The 22,944-nt window shown below is 41.1% G+C and overlaps 1 protein-coding gene across 1 annotated transcript; it reads left to right on the plus strand.

Moving 5' to 3' along the window:
• Nucleotides 1–10,472: 10,472 nt before the first annotated feature.
• On the plus strand, nucleotides 10,473–20,559 carry BIRC2 (baculoviral IAP repeat containing 2). The gene is made up of 9 exons (XM_012569794.5): nucleotides 10,473–10,610; nucleotides 12,019–14,076; nucleotides 14,185–14,284; nucleotides 15,517–15,595; nucleotides 16,156–16,204; nucleotides 17,148–17,390; nucleotides 18,549–18,803; nucleotides 18,954–18,995; nucleotides 19,807–20,559. Exons 2-9 carry the CDS (start codon nucleotides 13,242–13,244, stop codon nucleotides 19,998–20,000), a joined length of 1,797 nt encoding a protein of 598 aa, XP_012425248.2. The 5' UTR covers nucleotides 10,473–10,610; nucleotides 12,019–13,241; the 3' UTR covers nucleotides 20,001–20,559.
• The last annotated feature ends 2,385 nt before the right edge of the window (nucleotides 20,560–22,944 follow it).

Consider the following 22,944-nt stretch of genomic DNA (forward strand, 5'->3'; position numbering starts at 1 on the left):
AGAAAATGGCAAGTGGCTGAGTATGACTGAAAGAGAGGATTCTCTGAAGTTAAAGTCATTGAGGAAAAACCTTTATAGCATGTGATGTGACTGTAGAAGGTGGGCTTAGATTGGATATTAGGAAGAAATTATTTCCTGTGAGTGTGGTGAGACACTGAAACAGGCTGCCCAGAAAAGTTGTGGATGACCCATCCTTGGAAGTGTTCAAAGCTGGGTTAGTGGTTGTTTAAGCAACCTGGTCCAGTGAAAGGTGTCCTTCCCCATGGCAGCAGGGCTGAAACAAAATAATCTTTACGATCTCTTCCAGCCTTTCTATAATTCTATGAATTCATGTAATAGAACTGTATAGAAAAGTGCAATAGTACCTCTAAACTCTGGTATGATGAAAAAAAAGCCATGCACCCTCAGCTCTTAGCACATGGGTAGTTAAATCCTTGCAGACAATGCTGTACTTTGTTCTTCCTCTTTACATGAATTTTTACCACATTAACATCCTGTGACAAGAAGCAGCCCTGGAGGTTCGTTGCCTAAGTCATAGCCTATGACCTGCTGATCTGCATTAACCAAATTCCCAAGAACCACCTCCTGCTCCAGGAATATGGCCACGTGGCAGGACATGGCCTGCCCTGGTTGTCCTTTGAACTGGATACCACACTGATACATGTCCATAACACTGAGTCAGTGTCTGTGCTCTGCCCACACTGGATCTTTTCCCGTTCACAGGTTGCCCAGGAAACACAGATTTTTACCTGAATCCTGGCTTCTCCTGTGCTGCAAGTCAACAAGGTCCTGTAAATTCTCTTTGAGAGACAGAGACAGCTGTTTGCAGCACCCTTTTGGGGCACAGATGGGGGAAGCATAGTCTTGTGGGCTCAGCAGTGGCTGGTTGCAGGAGATGATGGGGAATGTCAAGGAGCAGGCAAGATAGTCTGGCTGTGTTGCTTCCCTCTCTTCACAACAGCCTTCCACTGAGGTGTGTGGTCTGCAGCACTTAGGATGACTGTAGCTAGCCCAAGGAACCTCAAGGATGGACTTTGCCTGCTGCATACACTTCTGCTGGAACAGCAGATGTTCACCATAGAAACACTCCAGCCCTGCAGCAGTGATGTGCATGCCTCCTCTCAGTCCTTGGCTCCATGGACTGGAGAATTCCATATTCAGTCTATGAACTCTCACATCCCTTCAGACTCAAAGACAATTCCCACAAATTCTGAGGCTAATGCTGTCAAATAGCATGCTCTCTGGAAGGTTCATTTCCCAGAAACCAATCTGAAATCTGAAGATTCCACTGAAGCCTCTTTGGCAATAAAATACCACTGACATGCCACATGATTGATCATACTCTGGAAAACACAGTCCTTGGTGGGAGCAGCCAGAAAATTTTTACTATCTTGACTACTTTTTTGTGATATTTGGCCCCATGCCATACTTTGTAAGTATGTCAAAAGTTTCTATGTGCCTGAACCTACCTGTGGACTGCTTAGCTTTCCAAAATTCTGATGTGTGAAATGCACTGCTGCATTCTTTTGCAGGACCACCCTCCCAATGAACAGTTATTCCTATACCCCTCTCTTCCCTCTGGCTGCCCCAACAGCAGTCACCTCCTGCATTTCATTTTACCTGCTGAACATACAGGATGAGGATGAGATGGCTGAACTGCTGCAATGTGAAATGCAGCTGCCATGGCTGGTGAGTACGTGGATCTTCACGTTCAGATGTGGCAGTGGGGACAGTGCCCTTACTGCAGGCCACCCTATGACAAGGTGCTTGCTGCTCAGAAAAGGTTTATTGAGACCAGTGCATGTGGCTATCCAGCCTAGGCCTCCCGGGATGGTGTTATATGCGCTGAGGTCTGCCAAAGGACACCTACAGATAGCATCCTCCTAGGAATATGTTATTGCCATAGCTCATTATATGTAATTGCACCAGTAAAACAATGACCCTTTCCTAATTAGCTTCTAAAAAAAAAAAAAAAAAAACAAAAAAAAACCCCCCAAAAAAATAGTGCTTTTTAAAAAGAAACAAAAAAAAAACTAACTCTTGTTCTCATGCCCCAAAAGGAAGAATTTTAGTTTTGTTTTTCTGCAGTTTTAAATCAAATTCTGTCCCTAATTGAACAAAAGTGCAAAATGAACAGAAACAAAGAGAAAAAAGTATCTGAAGACCTGCTGTGTCTACTCATAATTTCCTGCTATAGAATTTCTTGTATTTTCTGTTATTCCTAGAAAGTGCAGCAGACTACAGGTCTGGTTCGTGAGAACTGAGTTCCTGCCTTTGCTACATAAACCATGCACTAAAAACATTTATATCTGGAACAGCCATTGACTTGTTTATCATTTTCCCTTATCCTCTGACTTTAGTTATGTTTGCCTCCTAACAATGTTACAAAAATGAAAGACCTTGGAACAACCTCCCTAGTGCCTTAACACTCCCACCTCCTTAGCAATCAAAGAAAGAAAAACGCACTTTGGGGTGATGCATGTAATCCATTTGAAATGTCTATTTTAGGATTTAATGCAAAAGTCCTAAAGGCGTGTTCTTCTTTCCATTCAACTCTAAAGACTGACCAACTCAGATATAAATATCTATTCTATAGCCCTTACAGAATTTACTAGATGATTCTCTCTTGTCAATTACATCATTGTAATCTTTGTCCCTCTCTTTCCTGACATTCAGATTCTGCACCCTTTTTTGGTGTTTCACGAGAGTTTTGTTGGTCAGCAGCTCTTTTTGTTTCTGAGCTGCTGTGGCATGCCTGCCTTCTCTAGCTCACTGCAGTGCCTGCCATAGTGTTATGTTAGAGAAGACAAACACACATTGCTTTGCAGACACTTGTCTTTTGTTCAACTATTTATTGAACAGAAGAAATTGGTTTACAATGAATTTTTTTTTGCTTATTTTTGTCTATGAAAAAGCCATAGTCTTTCTCTCTGAGGCTGGGCAAGTACACTATAACGTGGGAGGCCTGACAACCTGCAAACAATGCAGCTGACAACTTGTCAGCTGAAGAATGCTTGTGTGTAATAACTAAAGGGACCAAACAACATTTGACAAACAGGATATTGTATAAATGTGCTCATTTTCTGTGTGCAGGAGATTAGCATTGGGTAGAGAGCAGTGGGCTGAAAGGACAGAAACAAAAGAATAGCACTCACAATAAAAAAGTACATGTATTCTAGTCTACCAAGTCCTGGCCCACAGGTCTACATGTCTGGATGCAGGATTGAGTAGCTTCATATGTATAAGCACTGTTTCACTTTAAAACACATACACATTTTTTAAATTACTCCACAGGAGCCAGCAGAAGGGAAATCACTGTGGTAACACTGAAGTATGCTGCATCTTTTATAGTGATTGCTGTGTATTCAGAAATGCAGCCTCAGAAGCTGTAACCTCATGAACTGCCTGGGCATGAATACCACTATTGTTTCCAAGTAAGAAAAAAAGAATCACAAAAACCAGAAACTCCTACAGTCCTGGGCCAATGCCAAACTTTTGTATATACTTTCAAAGGAAGATAACCTGCTTAATTTTGGAAATGTTCTCACAGTAGCTTGTTTTGTGCTTATAATTGTGTGGCCAAGTGAAAGAGACAGTGTTCTGGAGACCTACACTATCTGTTTGAGAAAGTTCAGACACAAACCATGTTCCTAGTTAGATATACATTCAAAAATCTATTAGGAAGAGCTTTGAGACAGGACAAAAGGTAGTTTTCTTTAAAATCAAACTAAGGAAGTCATAAGGAAGTGGCAAGAGGCCAGCATCAAGCCTCAAGACACTGGTACTTTATTCAGACCCTTGCATTTGTACTTCCCAATGTGCAGGTGGTGCTAGAAGTCATGCTGTGTGCCTAAGGCTTCAACACATTTGATATTGAGACTTCTTCTGTGCCAGCCCTTAGATGGTAATTTAATCTCCAGGATTTCAGAGCCTGAAGGGAGCACAGCACCTTGTGTCTCAGAAATCGTGGTCTAGTCTGTTTTAAATATGTACTTTATTCTCAGAAAAGGACAAAATCCATCTCATGTCAACTTAAGACATTAATGTTTTTTAAAGTAGAGACTTAAAGCCTCAAGGGCTAGGGGTTAATTTTCCAGATGCTGTACAAGCACATTTTATCACGTTTTTTCTTTTTGTTCAAAAAATATTCTTATTGTCTGGTGTTTTAGGAATGGGGTGCTTTCTTTCTTGAGTCTTGCACAACAAAAGGATGGGAGTATCTTACCTCTGCCCTTTTCACATTCTTTGATCTCAGTGATCTTTAGGACAGTGCTCTTTTCTCTGCTGAAATAATTCAGCAGAGAAACAAAGGACCCTTTGCTTCCCCAAGGCCACCCTACCCTCTGTCTCAGCAGCACTGTGGGGCAATGAACACAGCATCTAACTCCTGTTTCCCAAACCAGCTATGCTCACTGCCACTCTGAATTCCTGACCCAAAAATGTTTCAATTTGCATGCAAACTTCTTTTTCCCCAAACAAAAATCTTTGTTCATAAGGACTGGCATGACCTTTTGGATTATCACAATTAGTAACATTGACCTTCAGATAACAGGCCCAGATTATTGTACTGAAGGCTGAGATGGTTTTCATTACAGAAAGAGATTAGCTGATTAGGGATGTCTGGTACTGGCTGGTACTGGGATAGATGGATTTTAGGTCAGTGCAGTCACTGGTTGATGCTAAATTAAGTCCTGTCAGGAACAGAGCAGTTTTTCCAGCTGGTCCACTAAAATCTCCAAGTGAGTGTTCAGCATGACATGTCGTGGTATTTTAGCCTGGTTTTGGCATCTCACTTATGCAATCTTTTTTTTGGGGGTTTTTTTTCCTTGTTTTTTTTGGGTTTTTTTGTTGTTTTTTTTTTTTTGTTGTTTTTTTTTAATATAAGAAAGTATCTGTCTGTCCACTCCACCCCAATAACTTTTTAATCTGTAAAAATTTGACAGCACATTCCATCTTCTAGAAACCCAGTCTTCTAACCTTGCCATAAATAGCCATTTATATTCACTCAATTGGCACTCGTTCCTCACCTGAATCCCCTCCCTATTACATGTATCCATGTAAAATAGTATGTAAGTTAATCAATTTGTAGCTACTAGCCAAAAAATGCTAGCTTAACCCCTTATCAAAGACACATCACTTTTTGTTTTCACTGTTTTACTCTAATATAGTCTCATGAAAATATTACAATTTAATGTCTAAAAGAAACTCTTTTTTCAGTAGTGCATACTACATTACTTTTAATTTATTTTTTCCTGTAAGTCTTAAGAAGTGAAAGTGAAAGCATTTTCAGTACACTTATAATTCCTCTTATTTCTCTTCTGTTCTTAAAAACCATAGTACTGTGCAGCACAATACAAAACTGGAAAGCTCAGCTTCTCTCAGGCTGCAGTTTTAGTACCATTTGGCAGCAGGATTAACCTAAGCAGCCCCCACTCCTGTCATGTAACCCTGTGTGTGCTACAACTGCTTGTGCCATTGTTGTTCACGGAGAGCTGATTTATGGCTTGTTCAGTTTGCACACAGGGGCTTGGGGTTTTTTGGTTTTGCTGTAAATCACAAACCAGTTCCCCATAAGCTGCATTGGGAACTCAGGCAGGCACAGAGATCAGATTTCTGGTTTTGCTTACAGAATTGGGGCCTTATTTTGCATGTTGCAACAGAAAGCTTAAATTCCTCTTTGTATGTGGGTTTGTGGAAGTTAGTGTGTTCCCCTGTGCTTATATACCATTTGCAAAGGTGATGTAGATACTTCGGGAAACTTCATCCTGTATCTGTAGCCTCTGAATGGATGATTTGACTTCTGAGATCTTTGGCCTTTTAAACTCTTTGAACTCTGTCAAGGCAATCATCCATTGTCTAGGTAAAGTTGGATGGAATAATATTTAGCATGATTTACAAATCACTTGTATCTGCCTGAATCTAGCAGCAGTCCTGGTAGAAAACCTCCAGTATAATCCTCAGGAAATTAAACAGCGCCACATTTGATTCTCTTTCAGTTGAAGGAATATTGACATTAAAAAAATCCCCAAGAACATGAATGGCAAGAGCTGGTTCAACAAGAGCAAATTAAACACCTTGAGAAGGTTTTAAAATCTGCAGAGAGATAATGAGGAATAAATGAGGGAAATGAGATCTAAAGTAACTTTCTTACTCTGACAGCTGGAAGTAACTTGGAGTCAAAGCAGACAACCTGCTGTTTAGAAAGACAACTCCTTTGGAAAAGCCCAGGAATGTGGGGCTCTGAATTGACACAATTTGAAGTCTTTTTATTTCCCTGATATATAAGTGGTCCTCTTTCCACCTGATTGTGGTTTATTTTAGTCAAGTCATCTCTGCTTTTCCATTCTTCACGTTTCTATCTACTGCTGAATGGTATGTTTGTTTTACCACCAGGAGAATAAAATGGTCTTCCTAGAAGTAGACAATAAAACTTTGAAAAGTGAGCAGATTCTCCAACCTAAAAATATAATTGAACCAAGATCTTTCTGCAACTCATTCTGATTTATTTTTATCTTTCAAGTAAATATTAATGAGAGTTTCTGACTGTTTTAAAAGCCTCAACTTATTCAGTGTGGCTTTGATAAGTTCTTGAGACTACTTATGGCTTACGGGAGAATTTATCTGGGCACCAAATGTGAGAAAGCCCACAACTGATTTAGGTAAACCTAAACTTTTGTACTCGTGATCCTTTGCATAGGAGGATGTGAAAAAGAAAACTCTTGTCTGTGTGCAAAGGGAATGGAAACTTTTCAGACTGTGAATGTACTGACCTTCAGAAAGGGAGCAGCAGGATGGTTTTTTTTTTCCTTGAACATTTAGAGTTATCACAATGAGTCATGGATGCCCTAAATATCTAAATATTTGTCCCTTGTGCTTTTTTTTTTTTTTTTTTTTTTTTTTGCTATATGCCCAAATGCAATTTAAAAATTTGATTTAGAAAAAGAAAAAGTAATCATTATTGCTGGTGTAGATGTAGGTGCCTTTGTCACTGAAACTATGGGAAAACCAGAAACTCTACAATAACATCTTTTCACTGTTAGAAAGATCAAGGTATTACTTTATTCTGGCCAGGATGCGCAACAGAAATTATTTCATTGACACATGCCCAGGTTGTGCAGTGAATATCATACACATGGTTCGTTACCAGACTTCTCACATATTTATATATAAAAACTGCAAATAAATTCATGTTCATTGGTCTTAAATGACATAACTTTTAGTGTTGGATCTCCTGTTGGTTATTGATCCTTTGCCTTTGATGCTAATCTGGTTCTCATTCTTTGGTTCTCTTATCGATCTGTTCCCAGACCAAGTATCTCCGGCTACACCTGCAGGTAATGTTCCCTAATGTTCTCTTATCTCCTGTGCATCTTCTGGCTATTCACAATCTGTGGATGTTAAGCTCATCAGGCCTCTCCCGGTGAAGAGAGGTTTTGAAGAGAAACATCAATTCCTCTCCCCCTGGGCAAAGGTGAACAAACCTGTGACTAAAGTTAAATTGCTGTGTTTAGTCAAAACGAAGTGGGCAGTTGCACCCACATAGATTATCACAACATAGTTTATCTGATCTCATGTTTACAGGATGTTAGAGCTACTCTGCTCTTGAGACTTGGCTTCATTTGTAAATTGAATAGATAACACAATTTTATCTACAGATGGTATTTCTTGCCTCAAGTCGGCTTTTCCAAAATTATCTTTAATATGTATTTTTTATTTTTCTCATCATCATCTTCCCCTTATGTCCTGAAGGAGTTTAAAAAATTCCTTCTGAAGTTTTTTGTGGAACCCTAATCACCATGTTAGGTCAGTTTATAAGAGGAAACCTACTCCTTACTGCTGGAATGGAGGTTCATGCTTGCAGTGAAGCCAACACTATGGAGTTCAGAATAAGCAGATCATGTCTCATGAAGGCATTTGATACCTTTGGAAAGCTGAAAAATGTGGGCAGTAATAATTGGTTTTATTTTTTAAAACAGGTTTTACAGGGGGTTCTAGATATTTGGGAGAATGGATACAGAAGTCAGTAGCAATGGAAAAGCAAGTAACAATGTGTGTTTTCTCCATCTCTCCTCTTCATAGATGTTTAGAGGTGTATCACAGAGGCACCATTAAAGCCAGATGTTTAATGTTGTGGAAGGTGGTAAACTGGAGAATGAATCAGAGAAGGATGACAGCATGGGGAGATTGACATTCAGCAGGACTTTGAGAGAAGACTTCTGGACTCACAGTTGCATCAGGTACTTCAAGGGCCAGCATTGCTACTTGGTGTGATGATGCACTCATGCTGCGAGCTCACTGCCTTCCACCTCCAGAAATTTGCTCTCTCACCTTTGCTACTTCAATCAACACTGCCATGAGGTTTATTTGCACAAACCCTGCTAATGTGGCAGCAGCACTTTTATTAGTACTTTGACCTCTGCAGTTTCTTGTGGTTGAGGACAGCTTTATCTGAATGCTGCCTTCTTCTCTCCTCTCCACAGAGAAGAGTCTGCAAAGCCAAGGGTCTTGTTTTACCCATCCACTCACTGGTTTTCAGGTCAAGACTGTGATCTTGGAAGACTGCTGCAGTTGGTGAAAGGGCTGGAAAAAGAAACAGTCCTAGTGATAGGCCACAGCCTGAGAACCAAAGCCAAAGCCCGAATTTAGCTTGGGTAGGGCTTAAGCATCACTGCTGTCCTCTTACTCTGCCTCTGGCCCCAGGCTGAAGCCAGACACGCTAGTGATAATGCACTGTTCCTCAGGAATTTCAGTCCTAAGAAGAACCTTTTAGTTACATTCTTACTTTATGTCCTTTGGGTGAAGGACAGTCCATCATTGCAGCTAAGTGGGGAAGAGCCCTCTTAACTTTTTTTCTCTGGAAAGCGAATAAATTACTGGGAATGGGGGGTTGCTACTGTACTGAATGAGGCAAAGCAAGCAGAAAGTGCCTGACAACTCAGGGCAGCTGCACCTCTTTTTCTCCTATCATAAGCATTTTAGCCTGCTTTTTCTTTTATACTCCTACCTTCCTCCACTGCAACATGAGGGTGCCAAGGACAAAGGGAGAACCTGAAACTGCTCCTCTGGAGGCCTGGGAGGGGAGGAAATAGCAGTTGCTATTGCCAGATTAGCAGGAGGCCAAGGGTACAGAGGGGCAAGGGCAGATAGTGGCTGGGTGTGGAGTGGCATAAGGGAGGGAGGAGACTTAAGGAGAAGCACTGGGTTAACTTGTTTTGGGAGAATGTACAGTAAAATGTCAAGAATCTGTTATAATAGGTCAGTATAACTTAATCTGGGGAGTCCTGCTTGAGGTTCTGAAACTGGGGATAACCAGTCAAAGTAAATCTTTAAGCACTTGCAGTTAAAGCCACACATAAATACAGAGCTCAGCTCCTTGTGTAGCACTGAACAGTTCCCGATGTCAAACAAAACCACACCTCAGTGCTCTTCACATACGGTGTTTGAAGAGCTGGCTCCATTTTTGAACCTTCTCTTCCCGGTGTCAGCAGCTTCCTTAAAATAATATATCAGGGATCTGACAACTATTTTAAAGTTTAAAAGCAAGTTTTTAACTTTCTTTTTTCTCTGCAAGTGCTGCAAAGCAAACATTTTCTTGTCATTATATGATGATAGGTAGTGTTACAGTAGAAGCCGTGCTGTACTACATGTCACTGCCACTGTTCAAATTTTACAGTACTGTTGTATATGATAAATGTCATCACATATAGCAGGAATTTTGAAAGAGTCTTGAAAAATATATGAATGAGTTTCTTGCGAACTCATCTTACTGGAACTCTTGATACAGAGAATTACCCAAAGTGTCATAATGCTGTTACACTTCCTTGTTTTAACTCTTCAGTTCTCAGTTGTGTAAACACCCTACTACCAATGTGTCATCACAAAACAGGGCTTTTTAAAATCTCTCATCTGCTGCTTGTTCATAGGAAATCCCAGACCATGACTGTGCTGGGACATTTTGAGCTCTTGGTCAGCGTTCTGGTAAGTACTGTGGAAGATTTTTAAGATTTCGATATGCAGCGATACCATCTTAAACCCCTTCAGTGGAAATTTATGGTCTTATTTGTCTTCCTCATTATCTTCCCCAGTGCTTTCAAGTGACCAAAGTCTTTCACCGGTCACGTTGCAGGGGGCAGAGATGCCTACATTAGGAACCGCGGCCGAGCAATGTGATGGAGGCCGGTGTCGGGGAGCAGGGGTGGAACCGCGGGGTTTGCGGGAGCAGTGCTGCCGTGCGGCCCCGGCGGGCGCGCTGTCCCGCACGGAGGCTCCGCGGGCCCCTCCGGCCGCTCCCCTTCCTGGCTGCCTGCCAGCGGCCTGGAAATCCCCGCACGCTCGGGTTTCCCCGGCCCGGGGAAGGGGGCGGAGGAAAGTCCCGGCTGCTGACGGCAGCGCCGCCTCCCCCGGCCGAGGGCGCCCGCGGGCCCGGGGCTGGGCCGGGGCTGGCCGGCGCCATCAGGCGGGGCCCGCGGCCGGGCTAAGCCCGAAGCTGCCGGGCCGGCCTGGCCGGAGTTTTCCGGGCGCGGGGCGGGCTCCTCTCTCCCCGCCCCCTGCCACGCACCGCATATAGGCTGGGCCTTGTTGGGGCCCGCTGCGGGGTTCCGCTTGAGGCCGTGAGTACGGGGCGCAGGGGGGGTGGGGTGGGTAGGGCTGGGCCGCGGGCCTGCGGGATGGGCGCGGCCGTGGGGAGTAGGGGGTGCTTGTGCCCTGGGCCTGTGCCCGGTCTGGCTGAAGGAGCTGTGGGTCCCGGCTGTGCCGCGGCGCTGGATGCAGCGCGGCTTCTCCGCTGGAGCCCGCTCGGGGAGCAGGGCTGCCCCGCGGCCGCAGGGAGCGCGGAGCGAGGCCCGGCGGACGGGGACGTGCGGCTGTCGCTGCCCGGGGACGTGCGGCTGTCGCTGCCCGGGGACGTGCGGCTGTCGCTGCCCGGGGACGTGCGGCTGTCGCTGCCCGGGGACGTGCGGCTGTCGCTGCCCGGGGAGCGCCCCGCCGTGCGGGCGCTGCTGCTCACGAGCTGGGGCCTTAGCGCAGGGGGCTGTTTCTGCAGTGCTGTGTCATCATAACCGAGGCGTTCCTGGAAAAACTGTCTGGAAACCGATCGACCAGACTACTAAATACCTAACTTTATATGTATTCATAGCTACATATATAAAAACCCTTTGAACTTTGTGTTTGCCTTTACTTGAATTTTTAAGGAAGTTCAGTTTTGCCGATGTCCTTGCTGCAAATATAATTGGATATACCTAAATAAGAAAATCCAGTACTCTTTATGTCAGTATTATAAAACTGTGTCTTCATTGTTTGGGAATCTGCAAGCTTAAACCAATTTAAATGTATGCATCTTCTTTAGTACAGGATTTTACCTTTAGTTATACAGCTTGTGATTAAGTAGCCTGATTAATCCATCTGCCAAAAAATTCTGCTCGTAGGTTAAACAATTTTTCATATGCGTCAATAACGGGAATGGACTGTGTGAAATCACTCCATATCACAGTATGTGAAGTTGACTCCCTGAAACTTTCTAGCTGACATTAGACAGGCAGAAGAACTTGGGGCTGTTCAGCCTGGAGAAGAGAAGGTTGCATGGAGACCCCTTAGCAACCTGCCAGGGTCTGAAGGAGGTCTGCCGGGAAGCCAGAGAGGCTTCCTCTTTGTCAGGAACTGTAGTGACAGGATATGCAGTAATGGGTACAAACTGAAAGAGAGCAAGCTGATGTTAGATATTAGGAAGGAATTCTTTACTGCGAGAATGGTGAGACACTGGAATAGGTTGCCCAGAGAGGTTGTGAACATCTCAATAGTGGCAATTGGGATGTCTACAAAAAAAGCCAGGTTGGATGTGGCTGCTCCTACTAGAAGATGTCTCTGCCCATGGCAAGGAGGTTGGGACTAGATGATCTTTAGGGTCTCTCCTAGCCCTTAACATTCTATAATTGTGGAAAGCTTGTGCTGTTCCAATTTGTGTAATTGCTGTTTGCATAGACATTGCATGCACCTCATCTTGTGTATTTTTCTTCCTTACAGGTTTTGTTCTGCCGCAAAAGATACTTAAAATTTCTCCTTGAGGACAGTCAGTACCAATATGGAGGCGTAGGCACCTTTAGAAGGGACTTCAGTCTTACCTCCGGGAGGTAGTTCTGTGCAGAAATAAAGAAACTAAGGCATCAAATACTTTTTTTTTAATCTGAGAGTTGTGTTTTCTTCTGTATGCCATAACCATGGCATACAGGAAAAACTTAATTCAACAGTATAAAGCATCTGAATGTCTCAACACAAGGCAATTAATTTATGTTAAATTTGTTAACTCTGTACTTGTAACTAAGGCACCAAGTTAAAACTGAAGTGCTCTGTTAATTCGGTGCTGACTTGTAGACAAACCTATCCCAGGTTTGTTAATAAAGAGAGTTCATCCTTGTCTGAGACAGTGTATAGGATTTGTTTCTCTAATAGCTGAATACTCTATACATGTGAAGTTGAGTGTAAACCAGCTTCTTTAGTCTTAACAACTTATTACAACAATATGCAGAACTTGAGAGGTGTTTTTTTTTGGAGTTCAGTAGTGGCAAATATACTAAGATTAGTTTAGTACCATCATTCAGGGCCTCTATTATTTATGTGCCCTTTGAACTTGATAAAGTCTTCTTTTCAGCCTCCTAGTGAGGTTTTACAAACTAAAATCTTTGTGTGTGTATAAGCTACATATTTATCAGCTGTTTAGGGTGAAATCTTGTCCTTAAATCATCTGACATATGTTTTGGATAAAAACAGTATTGTTTTAATTGCCCCCCAGTTTAGTTTCTCTATTGACAAAAGATTTTGATAAACCCATTTGTGGTTTTTCCTCTTTTGATCTGACCTCCACTAGCCTGACAAATTGTTACTGCTCTCCCAGATATACAGAACAAGTAAAGCATGTGATGCTTATGTGATTTAATGGAAATTGCTTTTCAACATGCTTTCTTTAATTGTTAAAATGGGATGGGGAAACTTTTGAGCTGAAAGAATTTGCTAAACTAAGGTACAAGAACTTGCCAAATGTTTATAGGCTGTTAAATCATGAGGTCAGTCCTATTCATATGCACATTTGACGTTACACTTTAAAAGTATTTATTGCTTTCATACAGACAGGGGTTGTTCCAAATTGCCTTTAATGCACACAACTACCTCCCAGAGGAAGACTTGTCCCATTTTTCCCAAAACAGTCCATTTTGAACACAGTGGAAGATAGCCCTTTCTTGACTAGCATCATGAGGCAGAGTGCTCTGTGTGACGAGCTGAAGTATGACCTATCTTGTGAACTCTACAGAATGTCAACATTCTCCACCTTCCCCATGAACACACCGGTGTCAGAGCGCAGCCTTGCCCGGGCTGGGTTTTATTACACGGGTGTGCAAGATAAAGTTAAGTGCTTCAGTTGTGGCTTAACATTGGATAACTGGCAGCCAGGAGATAATGCTATGGAAAAACATAAGCAGCTGTATCCTCGCTGCAGTTTTGTTCAAAGAATGCTTTCAGATAATAACGTTGGATTGTCATCTCGTTCTGCCTTTTCACCCTCAATTGCGAACAGTCTCCCACCGTCTCTACATTCCATAGCACTGTCTCCAAGTTTAGAACAGGTTGGATATTTCAGTGGCTCATTTTCCAGTTTTCCTCAAGACCCAGTAACTACTAGGGCAGCTGAAGACCTTTCATTCTTGAGCCCTAAGCTTCACAATCATTCTATGAGGACAGAAGATGCTAGGCTATGCACCTTTCAGTCATGGCCACTGACGTTTCTCTCACCCACTGATTTGGCAAAGGCTGGATTTTATTACCTGGGGACAGCAGACAAAGTTGCTTGTTTTACCTGTGGTGGTCAGCTGTATAATTGGGAACCAAAAGATAATGCTGTGTCAGAGCATCGGAGACACTATCCCAACTGCCCTTTTGTGGAAAATCTTATCCGAGACCAGCAGAGTTTCAATGTTTCAAATGTGAGCATGCAAACCCACGAAGCACGTGTTAAAACATTTTTAAATTGGCCAACCAGAATTCCAGTTCAGCCTGAACAGCTTGCAGATGCTGGCTTTTACTATGTAGGTAAGAAACCCAGACTTCTCCAGTTTTATTCATACTGCTATGTCAGCATTTACTTTCAAGTAAGTTGTGTCAAGGTTTGCTAGGTATTTTGCCTTGTGTTTTTTTAAGGTCGCAATGATGATGTGAAGTGTTTTTGCTGTGATGGTGGCTTAAGGTGCTGGGAATCTGGAGATGATCCATGGATTGAGCATGCAAAGTGGTTTCCAAGGTAACTTGCAAAATCTTCATCATAATTTGTTCATATTCCTAAATGTTTTAATTTTGGTAGGTATGTACTGCACTTACTAGTTTTGTTTAACTTTATTTGATATACAGATTCACTCTTTAATTTGGATGTATTGCATGTATGTCTAAAAAGCTCTGGAGGCTGTAGGTGGGTGTAATTAAAACATTTCTTCATTAACAATGGCATATAATGCTTTCCCCTTCATTATGAAAAGCTGTCTGCATCCCCAGATCACTAACAGCAAGTGAGACTGCATTGTTAACAGCATACTTTTCTGTGCAAGAGAAGCAGTCAGTAAGTCAGTGCCCTCCTCCCTGATCGAGGGGAGCAAAGGCTGCTGAGAAATGAAGTAAAAGGAATGTTTAACTCATTGGTTCTGGTTTGTGCCCATGCTGAATGCTCATGAGCCAGTTTTTCTGCTTGCACAGTTTACTTTCCTACGTGTGGAAGGGCTTGTGAAGGTTTCAGTGGCTCTTTAGTATGTCTCTACTGGAAAAAGAACAGAAATAACTTTTTAATGTCACCTATAATTAAATGGCAATTTCATACCTAATTGTTATCTATGCCCGTGGAAATCACCACCTCCATTACAGAAATAGTTGCACTTAATTTCAGGAAAGCTAATAATAGTTCTTGTCATTGTAGATCTCCAGCTAGGCTTTCATGGGCAATTTATCAGCTACTGCTGAACTATATGATGTATGTAGGGCTAAATGTCACTGTTGTTTCTTACTGTGTTAAGCCTGTCAGTAAATGTACAAAAGAGATACATCTGTGTTAGTGAAGCAGGTCTGGCTTTGATAATGGTATTATATTTTGTTAAATTATTTCTTAGGAATGATTTGAGTGGGAGGTAAGATTGGTGAGATGTAAGATAGAAACAGCTTATCTTATAGAAACTGCACTTTGTAGTGATTCTGACACAGTGTCATTTCTCATGACATACCTTTTTGATTACAAGTGGTAGCAGAATGTAAAGCTGCTGCATTTATATACATAAGCCTACTGACAGCTGGATGCCATGGGAAAAACTTTATCCAAGTGTCACCGGACACTAGACTGCACCAAGCTTCTAATTAAGAGTATTTTTTCTCTTCTGAAGGAAGAGAAATATATTTAACTTTCACTGAGTTTAAACTTGTCCATTCTTCTATGTTTTTTTTTCCTTTGGCAGGTAGAATGTATAATTTGATGTACTTTTGTAAATGTTTCAGGTGTGAGTATTTGCTTCGTGTAAAAGGAAGAGAGTTTGTAGATCAAATTCAGGCCAGATTCCCCCATCTCCTTGAACAGGTAAACTTTTAAAGTCCTGTAACTTTGGTTTTCCCTTGTTGAACAGTGCTGTATTCTTTTTTTGAGTTCATTCTTCTGTCTCATTTATGTTTATGTTTCTCCTGGGTTTCTAACATTGTAAATTCTCTTCATGAGCACGTGAAAGAAACTAGTGCTGAACCATGGCTAGTCTTGGACTAGTAGAGTTTAACCTCTACAGATTACTTTTGGAGAGTTCTATGAGGCAGTGAGCTCCTTTGTGTTAGCAGAGGGAAATTCTGATTATACACTGAATAGTGCAGGTCAGTAATTATTATTTCAGAAATCAGGCATGGACAATGTGAATTATTTGTATTTGTAATTCTTATGGCAAGAGTAACCAGACTTCACTTAATGGAAGTGGTCAGCACTAGCTTTGTGTTGATTATACAGTTGCACAAATTTGCAGACTTGTGTAACTGCAGGTGAAATATTTAATGGGTAGGAAGCTTAGCAGGATTGATGACAAACAATATGTTAGAAAGGTACATAGAAGGAAGAGCAATACTTCAATCCTAACATAGTTCTCTTGTGTTCTACAGCTCTTGTCAACCTCTGATCCACCTGTAAATGAAAACCTTGATCCTCCAAGTATGTATATTAAAGCATGTTTTTAAACTCCCTCAGCATTTTGCAAACTTAATGACTGCTAAGTGAGTTAGCTTTGGATAGCCAATTCTTAGATTTATTTCCTAAAATTTTAATAATTTTGATGTTGAGTTGACAAGCTCTGAGGAAACACCTCTAAGAGATCTTGTTTTTCATTTTCCTTATTTTCATACTAGCAGCTCATATTAAATTTTTTGGGTTTGCACACTTGCTTTTTTTTTCATTTCAGGGTTGGGTTAAGCAAAGCAAATGTTGAGCTTGGTGGGACAGTTGCTAGAGGGAGTCATGACTATGCAGTTATGCAATTCCATCTCTAGGCACACAACTAGGTAAATGCTCTGAGCTGGGCAGCAGCAGTTAAGGAAGAAGGTGGGACAAGCTGATACAGTGAAGTCTTTCTAGGCTGGACTCCAGTTATGGTGGAAAAACCCACTCACACTCTGGGACTGTATGCTGTCTTAGTCTCTCCTGACTGAGGACAATGACACAGAATCCCATGTGTCTGGTGTTTACTAAATTAAATGCAGATTACTGATCAAGAGTTGGAATAGAACAATTGTTTGTACTGTAAACTCTGACTTCCCTCCCCCACCCCTGGCACACCCCCAGGCCATTTTTCAAGGCTGAAGTTAGAAATAACTAAGTATAAAAAAAGCTGCTAGGACACAATGGATTTCTCAGTGGTTTCTCTGGATTAACATAGGTTTTAACAAAGGCCTGACATGGATTCATTTTTATCTTGGATTCAGTCCATGACTGACTGGCTTCCATTTTTAAAAGTACTTAAAAAGTTCTCTTTAAACAGTTGAAACTTTTTACTGCTCAGTGTTCATGTGTGTAGTTAATGTTGATGTATCTGACTTTCTGGGGTTGCATGGATATTTTATTCTTTATGTTATACACAAGGATTTCCGTTTTTCATTAGTTATTCATTTTGAACCTGGAGAGAGCCATTCAGAAGATGCAATCATGATGAACACGCCTGTGGTTAAAGCTGCCTTAGAGATGGGATTCAGTAGAAGGCTAATAAAGCAAACAGTGCAAAGTAAAATCTTGGTCACTGGAGAAAACTACAAGACTGTTAATGATCTTGTGTCTGATCTGCTCATGGCTGAAGATGAGACGATTCAAGAAGAGAAAGAAAAGCAGTTGGAAGAAGTGGCATCAGGTAGGCATCAGACATAAATAAAAGTGAAATCTGAAGGTGTTAGTAATATGTATAATTTATATATTTGTTTTTAAAGTGGTTTAGTTTAATTATTGCCAGGATCAGCTTCTATAAAAGCATTGTCAGGATATCTGTATGGAGCCAGCAGCCTGAGAATTGTTTCACTCCCTTTTTAGGAAAATGGTTCATAGCAGAGGCCAAGGGTTCAGAATAACCTTTTCTTTTCAAGGCCATTTTTTTTTTTTTCATTTGTGTGCCTTTATATTGCTGTCAATTAAACACTTTGTACACTACTATTTTTTATCCAAGTTTGCTGGCTCTTTGAGCTGCTTGAATCAGTAAGCCACCATATCTACCTCCTAAGGATAGGCCACAAATTTTTACAAATTCGGATTCTGTAAGATGGACAAAGATCTGCTTTTCTGTCTGACTCAGCCCATATATGTCACCAATTTGTTTATTTGATGTGTCTTTAACATTTCCTGATGCTTCAATGCCATGTAAGTTTTGAAGCCTGAAGAAATCCTTCTGATTTTGTTTCTGTGAAGCATAATGAAACTTGTCAATTATAAATTGAATTAAGGATGCTTCTTTCCTAGTTGTATTTCTCTTAAAAAAACATAGATGGATTCAGCATTATAATCCTACTGGAAATTTTCTTATTCTTTTTTGTGGTAGAGTATTAAAATAGTCTGCAGAGTTTGATTGTGCTGTACTTCTGGTTTTCTTGTATGTAATTGTGTTGGACGCTTCATAGAAGAGCTTTCTTTTATTTACAGCCCAGCACTGACAAAAGTTAACCTCTGGCAAGTCGATGAGTTAATGTTGGTGTTAGTTTTTTCTTTGCAATTGTCCATAGAGTATAAATCTCACTAATATGAAGTTACATGGGATCCTCTGTGATCATTTAACCTAGAGATGGGAACAGGAAGTTTCCTTGCTGAACAGGCTTTGGCTCAAGGAAACCACAAACAAGCAGCTTCTAAGTCTGTTCATTGTTTGAATACCATTAAAACTTGCTGAGTGTTTTATTAATAATGTGTAATAAGCAAATATTGCAAGTAGAGTTTAAAGAATGTATCAATTATTGCTAAACAGAAGTGCAACTTGGAGTAGTGTATTCCTGATTCTCTTACCTAATTCCCCCTTGTGTTCCAGATGATTTGTACTTGATCCAGAAGAATCGAATGGCTTTATTCCAGCGTTTAACATGTGTACTCCCAATCCTTGGCAGTTTACTGTCGGCTAAAGTTATAACAGAACTTGAGCATGATGTTATTAAGCAGAAGACTCAGATACCATTGCAGGCAAGGGAACTGATAGATACAGTTTTAGTGAAAGGAAATGAAGCAGCCAGCATCTTCAGGAACTGTCTGCGAGACTGTGACCCTGTGCTCTACAAGGATTTATTTGGTATGTCTCTGGTTTCCTTTTGTTTTTAAAGGATATCCTTTTATAGAGGTCTTACCGTGTTCTCACAACAGTCTAAAGAAAAAGAAACAAACAGATGCTGTTTGAACATAGATTAGTTAAATTATAAGGATTTTTTTTCTTTTATTCTAGTGGAGAAGACCATCAAGTACGTTCCCACAGAAGATGTTTCAGGTACCTTAAATTCTACCTTCTATCTTAAAGAAAACTAACAAAAAAAAATTACTTCTGTTAAGAAATAGGTTTGGTGCTTTACCCTCTCTGTAATTCTGCTTTAGTAATATGGACTGAAAAAGTTAACCAAAAGTTAAGTGCTTGTGCATACTTGCAAGTCTATCAGCTATAAGCTGTGTCCTGTGCCTTGCTCATGCTTTTCCACATCACAGGATGTAGAGCTTTCTGGAGCTCAACAATTCGAGAAGCACATGCTGGGCTTGATCCTGATACAAGCGTTCAGGCAGTTGGTAAAGACTGGAGAATGAATAGTTGGTTAGCATTTCAGAAGAGGTATCATCTCTGCTTTTCCAGAGTGGGTATAGGTGTCCTGAGATCTAGCTTGACCAACGGTCTGTAGGTAAAAACGTGTCAGACGTGAGATTGAGTTTGCTCTGGTCCTGCAGTTTAATCTGTTAATAGACTGCAGAAAAGTATACAAGCCTGGATATAGCCCACTTCCACCAGTCAGGCTGTGTTTGTGTTTCTGATATCCAACCAAGAAAAGTAAAACATTTGCTAAAATGTAAACACTGGTTGGCCTCCAACCCCTGGGCTATCCATCATCTCACAGAACTGGAAAGTACTACAGACTAATTCCTTGCATGCCACTTTCTGAGCTCTAGAAAATGTTCACTGCCATCTATATTTAGTCAATTGAGGTAGGGAAATAAAAGGTGGAAGGAAAGGGGCATGGCTACACTCTAAATAAATACATTTTGATCTCTTCACATATATTCAGGCTGACAAAAACTTACCTTATTTTTTCCAGGTTTACCTATGGAAGAACAATTACGAAGATTGCAAGAGGAAAGAACATGTAAAGTTTGCATGGACAAAGAAGTTTCTATTGTTTTTATTCCATGTGGTCACTTAGTGGTGTGCAAAGAATGTGCACCATCCCTTAGGAAATGCCCTATTTGCAGGGGGATAATAAAGGGTACAGTCCGGACATTTCTTTCGTAAAGAGGGAGATTTGCAAAATGTCTTTGTTCTGCCATACTCCACTGCTGAAGCTTAACACAGCAGTATCTTAAGAATGGAAAACTGTGGTACAGAAAGCTAACAAAAGTTTTGTGAGAGTAAGATGTATCCTCATTATGATGTGTGAATGATTATGTATAGAAGGCCTTCGGTGCCAAAGATTCTCTGTTCATAAAAATAACTCAGTATTAGGGTGAGGTTTTTGTGGCGTTCTTTCTGAGTAGGGAAAGTAGTTTCACTAGTGTCACTTTTATTCAAAGAAGTTTTTTGTTAAGTTCCGTAAATGGAGCTTGGCATAACTCTTCTTTTGAGTTTCCTCCATGTGGATGTGAGGAAATATACTAAAATTGCTGTTATTAATAGTTAATGTTAATTAACTTCAGCTACTTCTGGTTTAGCTTTCTTCTCGACTTAAGGAGAAAAGAGGCTAACTGTTGCAGGAACAGCAGGACTTCTAAAGTTTTTTCATGTCTTTACTTGTGTAATGTATATTACTAACAGTTTTTATGAAGATTGAATTAAAATATTTCTACTTCTCAAACTTGTTTACTCTGTTGCCATTTTTGACTTTTCTCTGTAGCCTGCAGTGACTAGAATGCTGTCTTTTCCTGACAAAAGTTTGGGGTTGTTTGCCTGCAATGGTACAGTAAAACTTCATTCCATTTGTCTTCATTTTTGAACAGGGAAGTGAACTTCTCTGCTGTTTGGTGATTTCTTTATTTAAAAACAAACAGTAGCCCCCCAAAACCCCAACAGCATCTGGTACTTCCTTCTGAATTGATTTTTCAAATGACAGAAATCCTGGTCCTTGTGACCTTAAAGATGAGACAGAGGGTAGCCATACCGTCTGTGCTAGGGATTAAATGTAAAAGCTACTTTTCTGTGTTTGGAACTTTATAGGGATTGTGCAGTTAAATAACAGGATCTCCCAGGCACCTCTGAAGTCTTGGATTTTGTTTTTGTAAGCTGATATTTTGGGAGCTCCTATTCCCTTACTGGTTGACTCAATATACGAGCAGGCAGACTTTTTAAGCAGTGCATTTTTCTTTAGAACTGTGTGGGGTGAGAGTTTTTCAGACACTGCAATTAACTACATATAAATCAGATGAGAGGATATTCAGGGCTTTAAAAAGTGTTCAGTGTCATTTGTGATGCCTGTGTGTATGTCCCTCAGGTCCTGCAACACCAGTCAGCCCATCACCGAATGTTTTGAGTATCCCTTCAAAGAGCAGCTTCAAACAGCACCAGCTCTCTGCACTAGGCACCTGAATTGCTTTGAGAAGTGGAAGAACTTGATCTAGAAACTAGTGGGTAAAACTGTGACCTAGTTTTGGCAGGAAGGCTGATGTAGGTTATGACTCTGCTACACCTCGCTATAATGACTGGATGCCCTGATTAATAATGTGAGCATGTGAGCACTTACGCTCTCCTTATGACTACTCCAAGAAAGCTCTAGTCAGGCTTGTCTGCAGGACATTGCAAACACCCCTGGCAAAAGGTTTAACCATGGGTAACAGTCTGGTGTTTCACTGGGAGAGGGTCAAGTGACTTCTGTCACTTGTGAACCAGCTGACCATGCTCATACTTCATTCTGCATTAACTTCCTTCTTTGAAAGCATTTTCCAGAGCTCTGACAGGGTTAAACAATAAACAGGCCTCTACCCCAGCACCCTGTGCTGTTCTGCTGACTGAGCAGCTCAACTTCTTGGACATCAGTGTTTCAGCCCCATGGCTTGTCATGAGGTGACAGTGTGTTTGCAAGGCTCTTAGAGGGTGTGGAGGATGTGAACTTCAAGATTGTTGGAATTTAGTGGTCAGTCTTGCTGTGGGATGCAGATAGAAGGGGTATTGCATACATCCTGTGTCTGGAGCACAGCAGTATTCCCAGCTGGAGCACAACATTTTTGGAAATAACACTGCAGCTGTGAGAACCACCAATTGGGTCTTCAGTGCTGTCTAGAAAATTTTACTTTCTCCACACATCCATTCTCATTCCCTCTGCTTCCATATCACAGCTAAATTCTTAACCTCTTGAGTTCTCTAGGCAATTTCCAGTCTCTGATGCCCTTCCAGTTAGCTTTTGGTAATAATGTCACATTGTTGCTTACATCTTTTTCAACAAAACATATTAAGAATGCTATGTGATGTTTCAGGGCAAAAACAGGGTGGCATGAGTACTTAAGAGCTCTGAACAAAGAAGAAAGGTTTGAAATATTTACAAAAGCATACTGTTAAAATTACTGTTCAAGTCACAGCAGCATGATCTTGCTAAATCTAACAGTATGGATGTTTTGTTTTTTTTTTTTAATAAAAACAAGTATAGCACTGCAGCATTTCCAGACTGCTTTGAAGCCTTTGATGCAGAGCCCCATCAAACACCAAACCAATTATGCTGGAAGTGCTACAATTTGGTACTGGAATACAGGCTAAAGGAGAGCTGCATAAAAAGGAAAGACCCATGGGTTGAAGGCAGAATGCTGCAGCCCTGAGCTGTGACTGTAAGGTTGATCTTGATGTGTTTGAAGGGCAAAAGTAACATTTATGAAAGCCAACCTAAGCTGCCCATGTTCTGTAGTCAGTGACTGACTCCCCCAGCCTGTACTGTTAAATAAAAACACTTTACCATGAAGCACAAACCCATGAATATGAAGGGTAAAATGTTTGCATAGGGGCTGTGTGAAAGAGCTGCAATAATGAATCGAATGCTGGTAAAGGGCTTAAAACGTGACCCTGCAAATGCAGTTCCTTGATGTGCCAGCAAAGGATCTGCCTCCTAAGGCAGTCGGAATTGGGAACTGCCTTGCTCGGCCACCAGCGCTCAGAGAAAACACACATAGAGCGGACAGACTAGAAACAATTGAATCATCCTTACAAGTATTAGTAAACTCAGTTAATGAAGGGCTGAATGACCATAGCATCAGCTCCC

Source organism: Taeniopygia guttata, chromosome 1 (genome assembly GCF_048771995.1).
Source record: "Taeniopygia guttata chromosome 1, bTaeGut7.mat, whole genome shotgun sequence".
In the NCBI taxonomy this organism is placed as follows: domain Eukaryota; kingdom Metazoa; phylum Chordata; class Aves; order Passeriformes; family Estrildidae; genus Taeniopygia; species Taeniopygia guttata.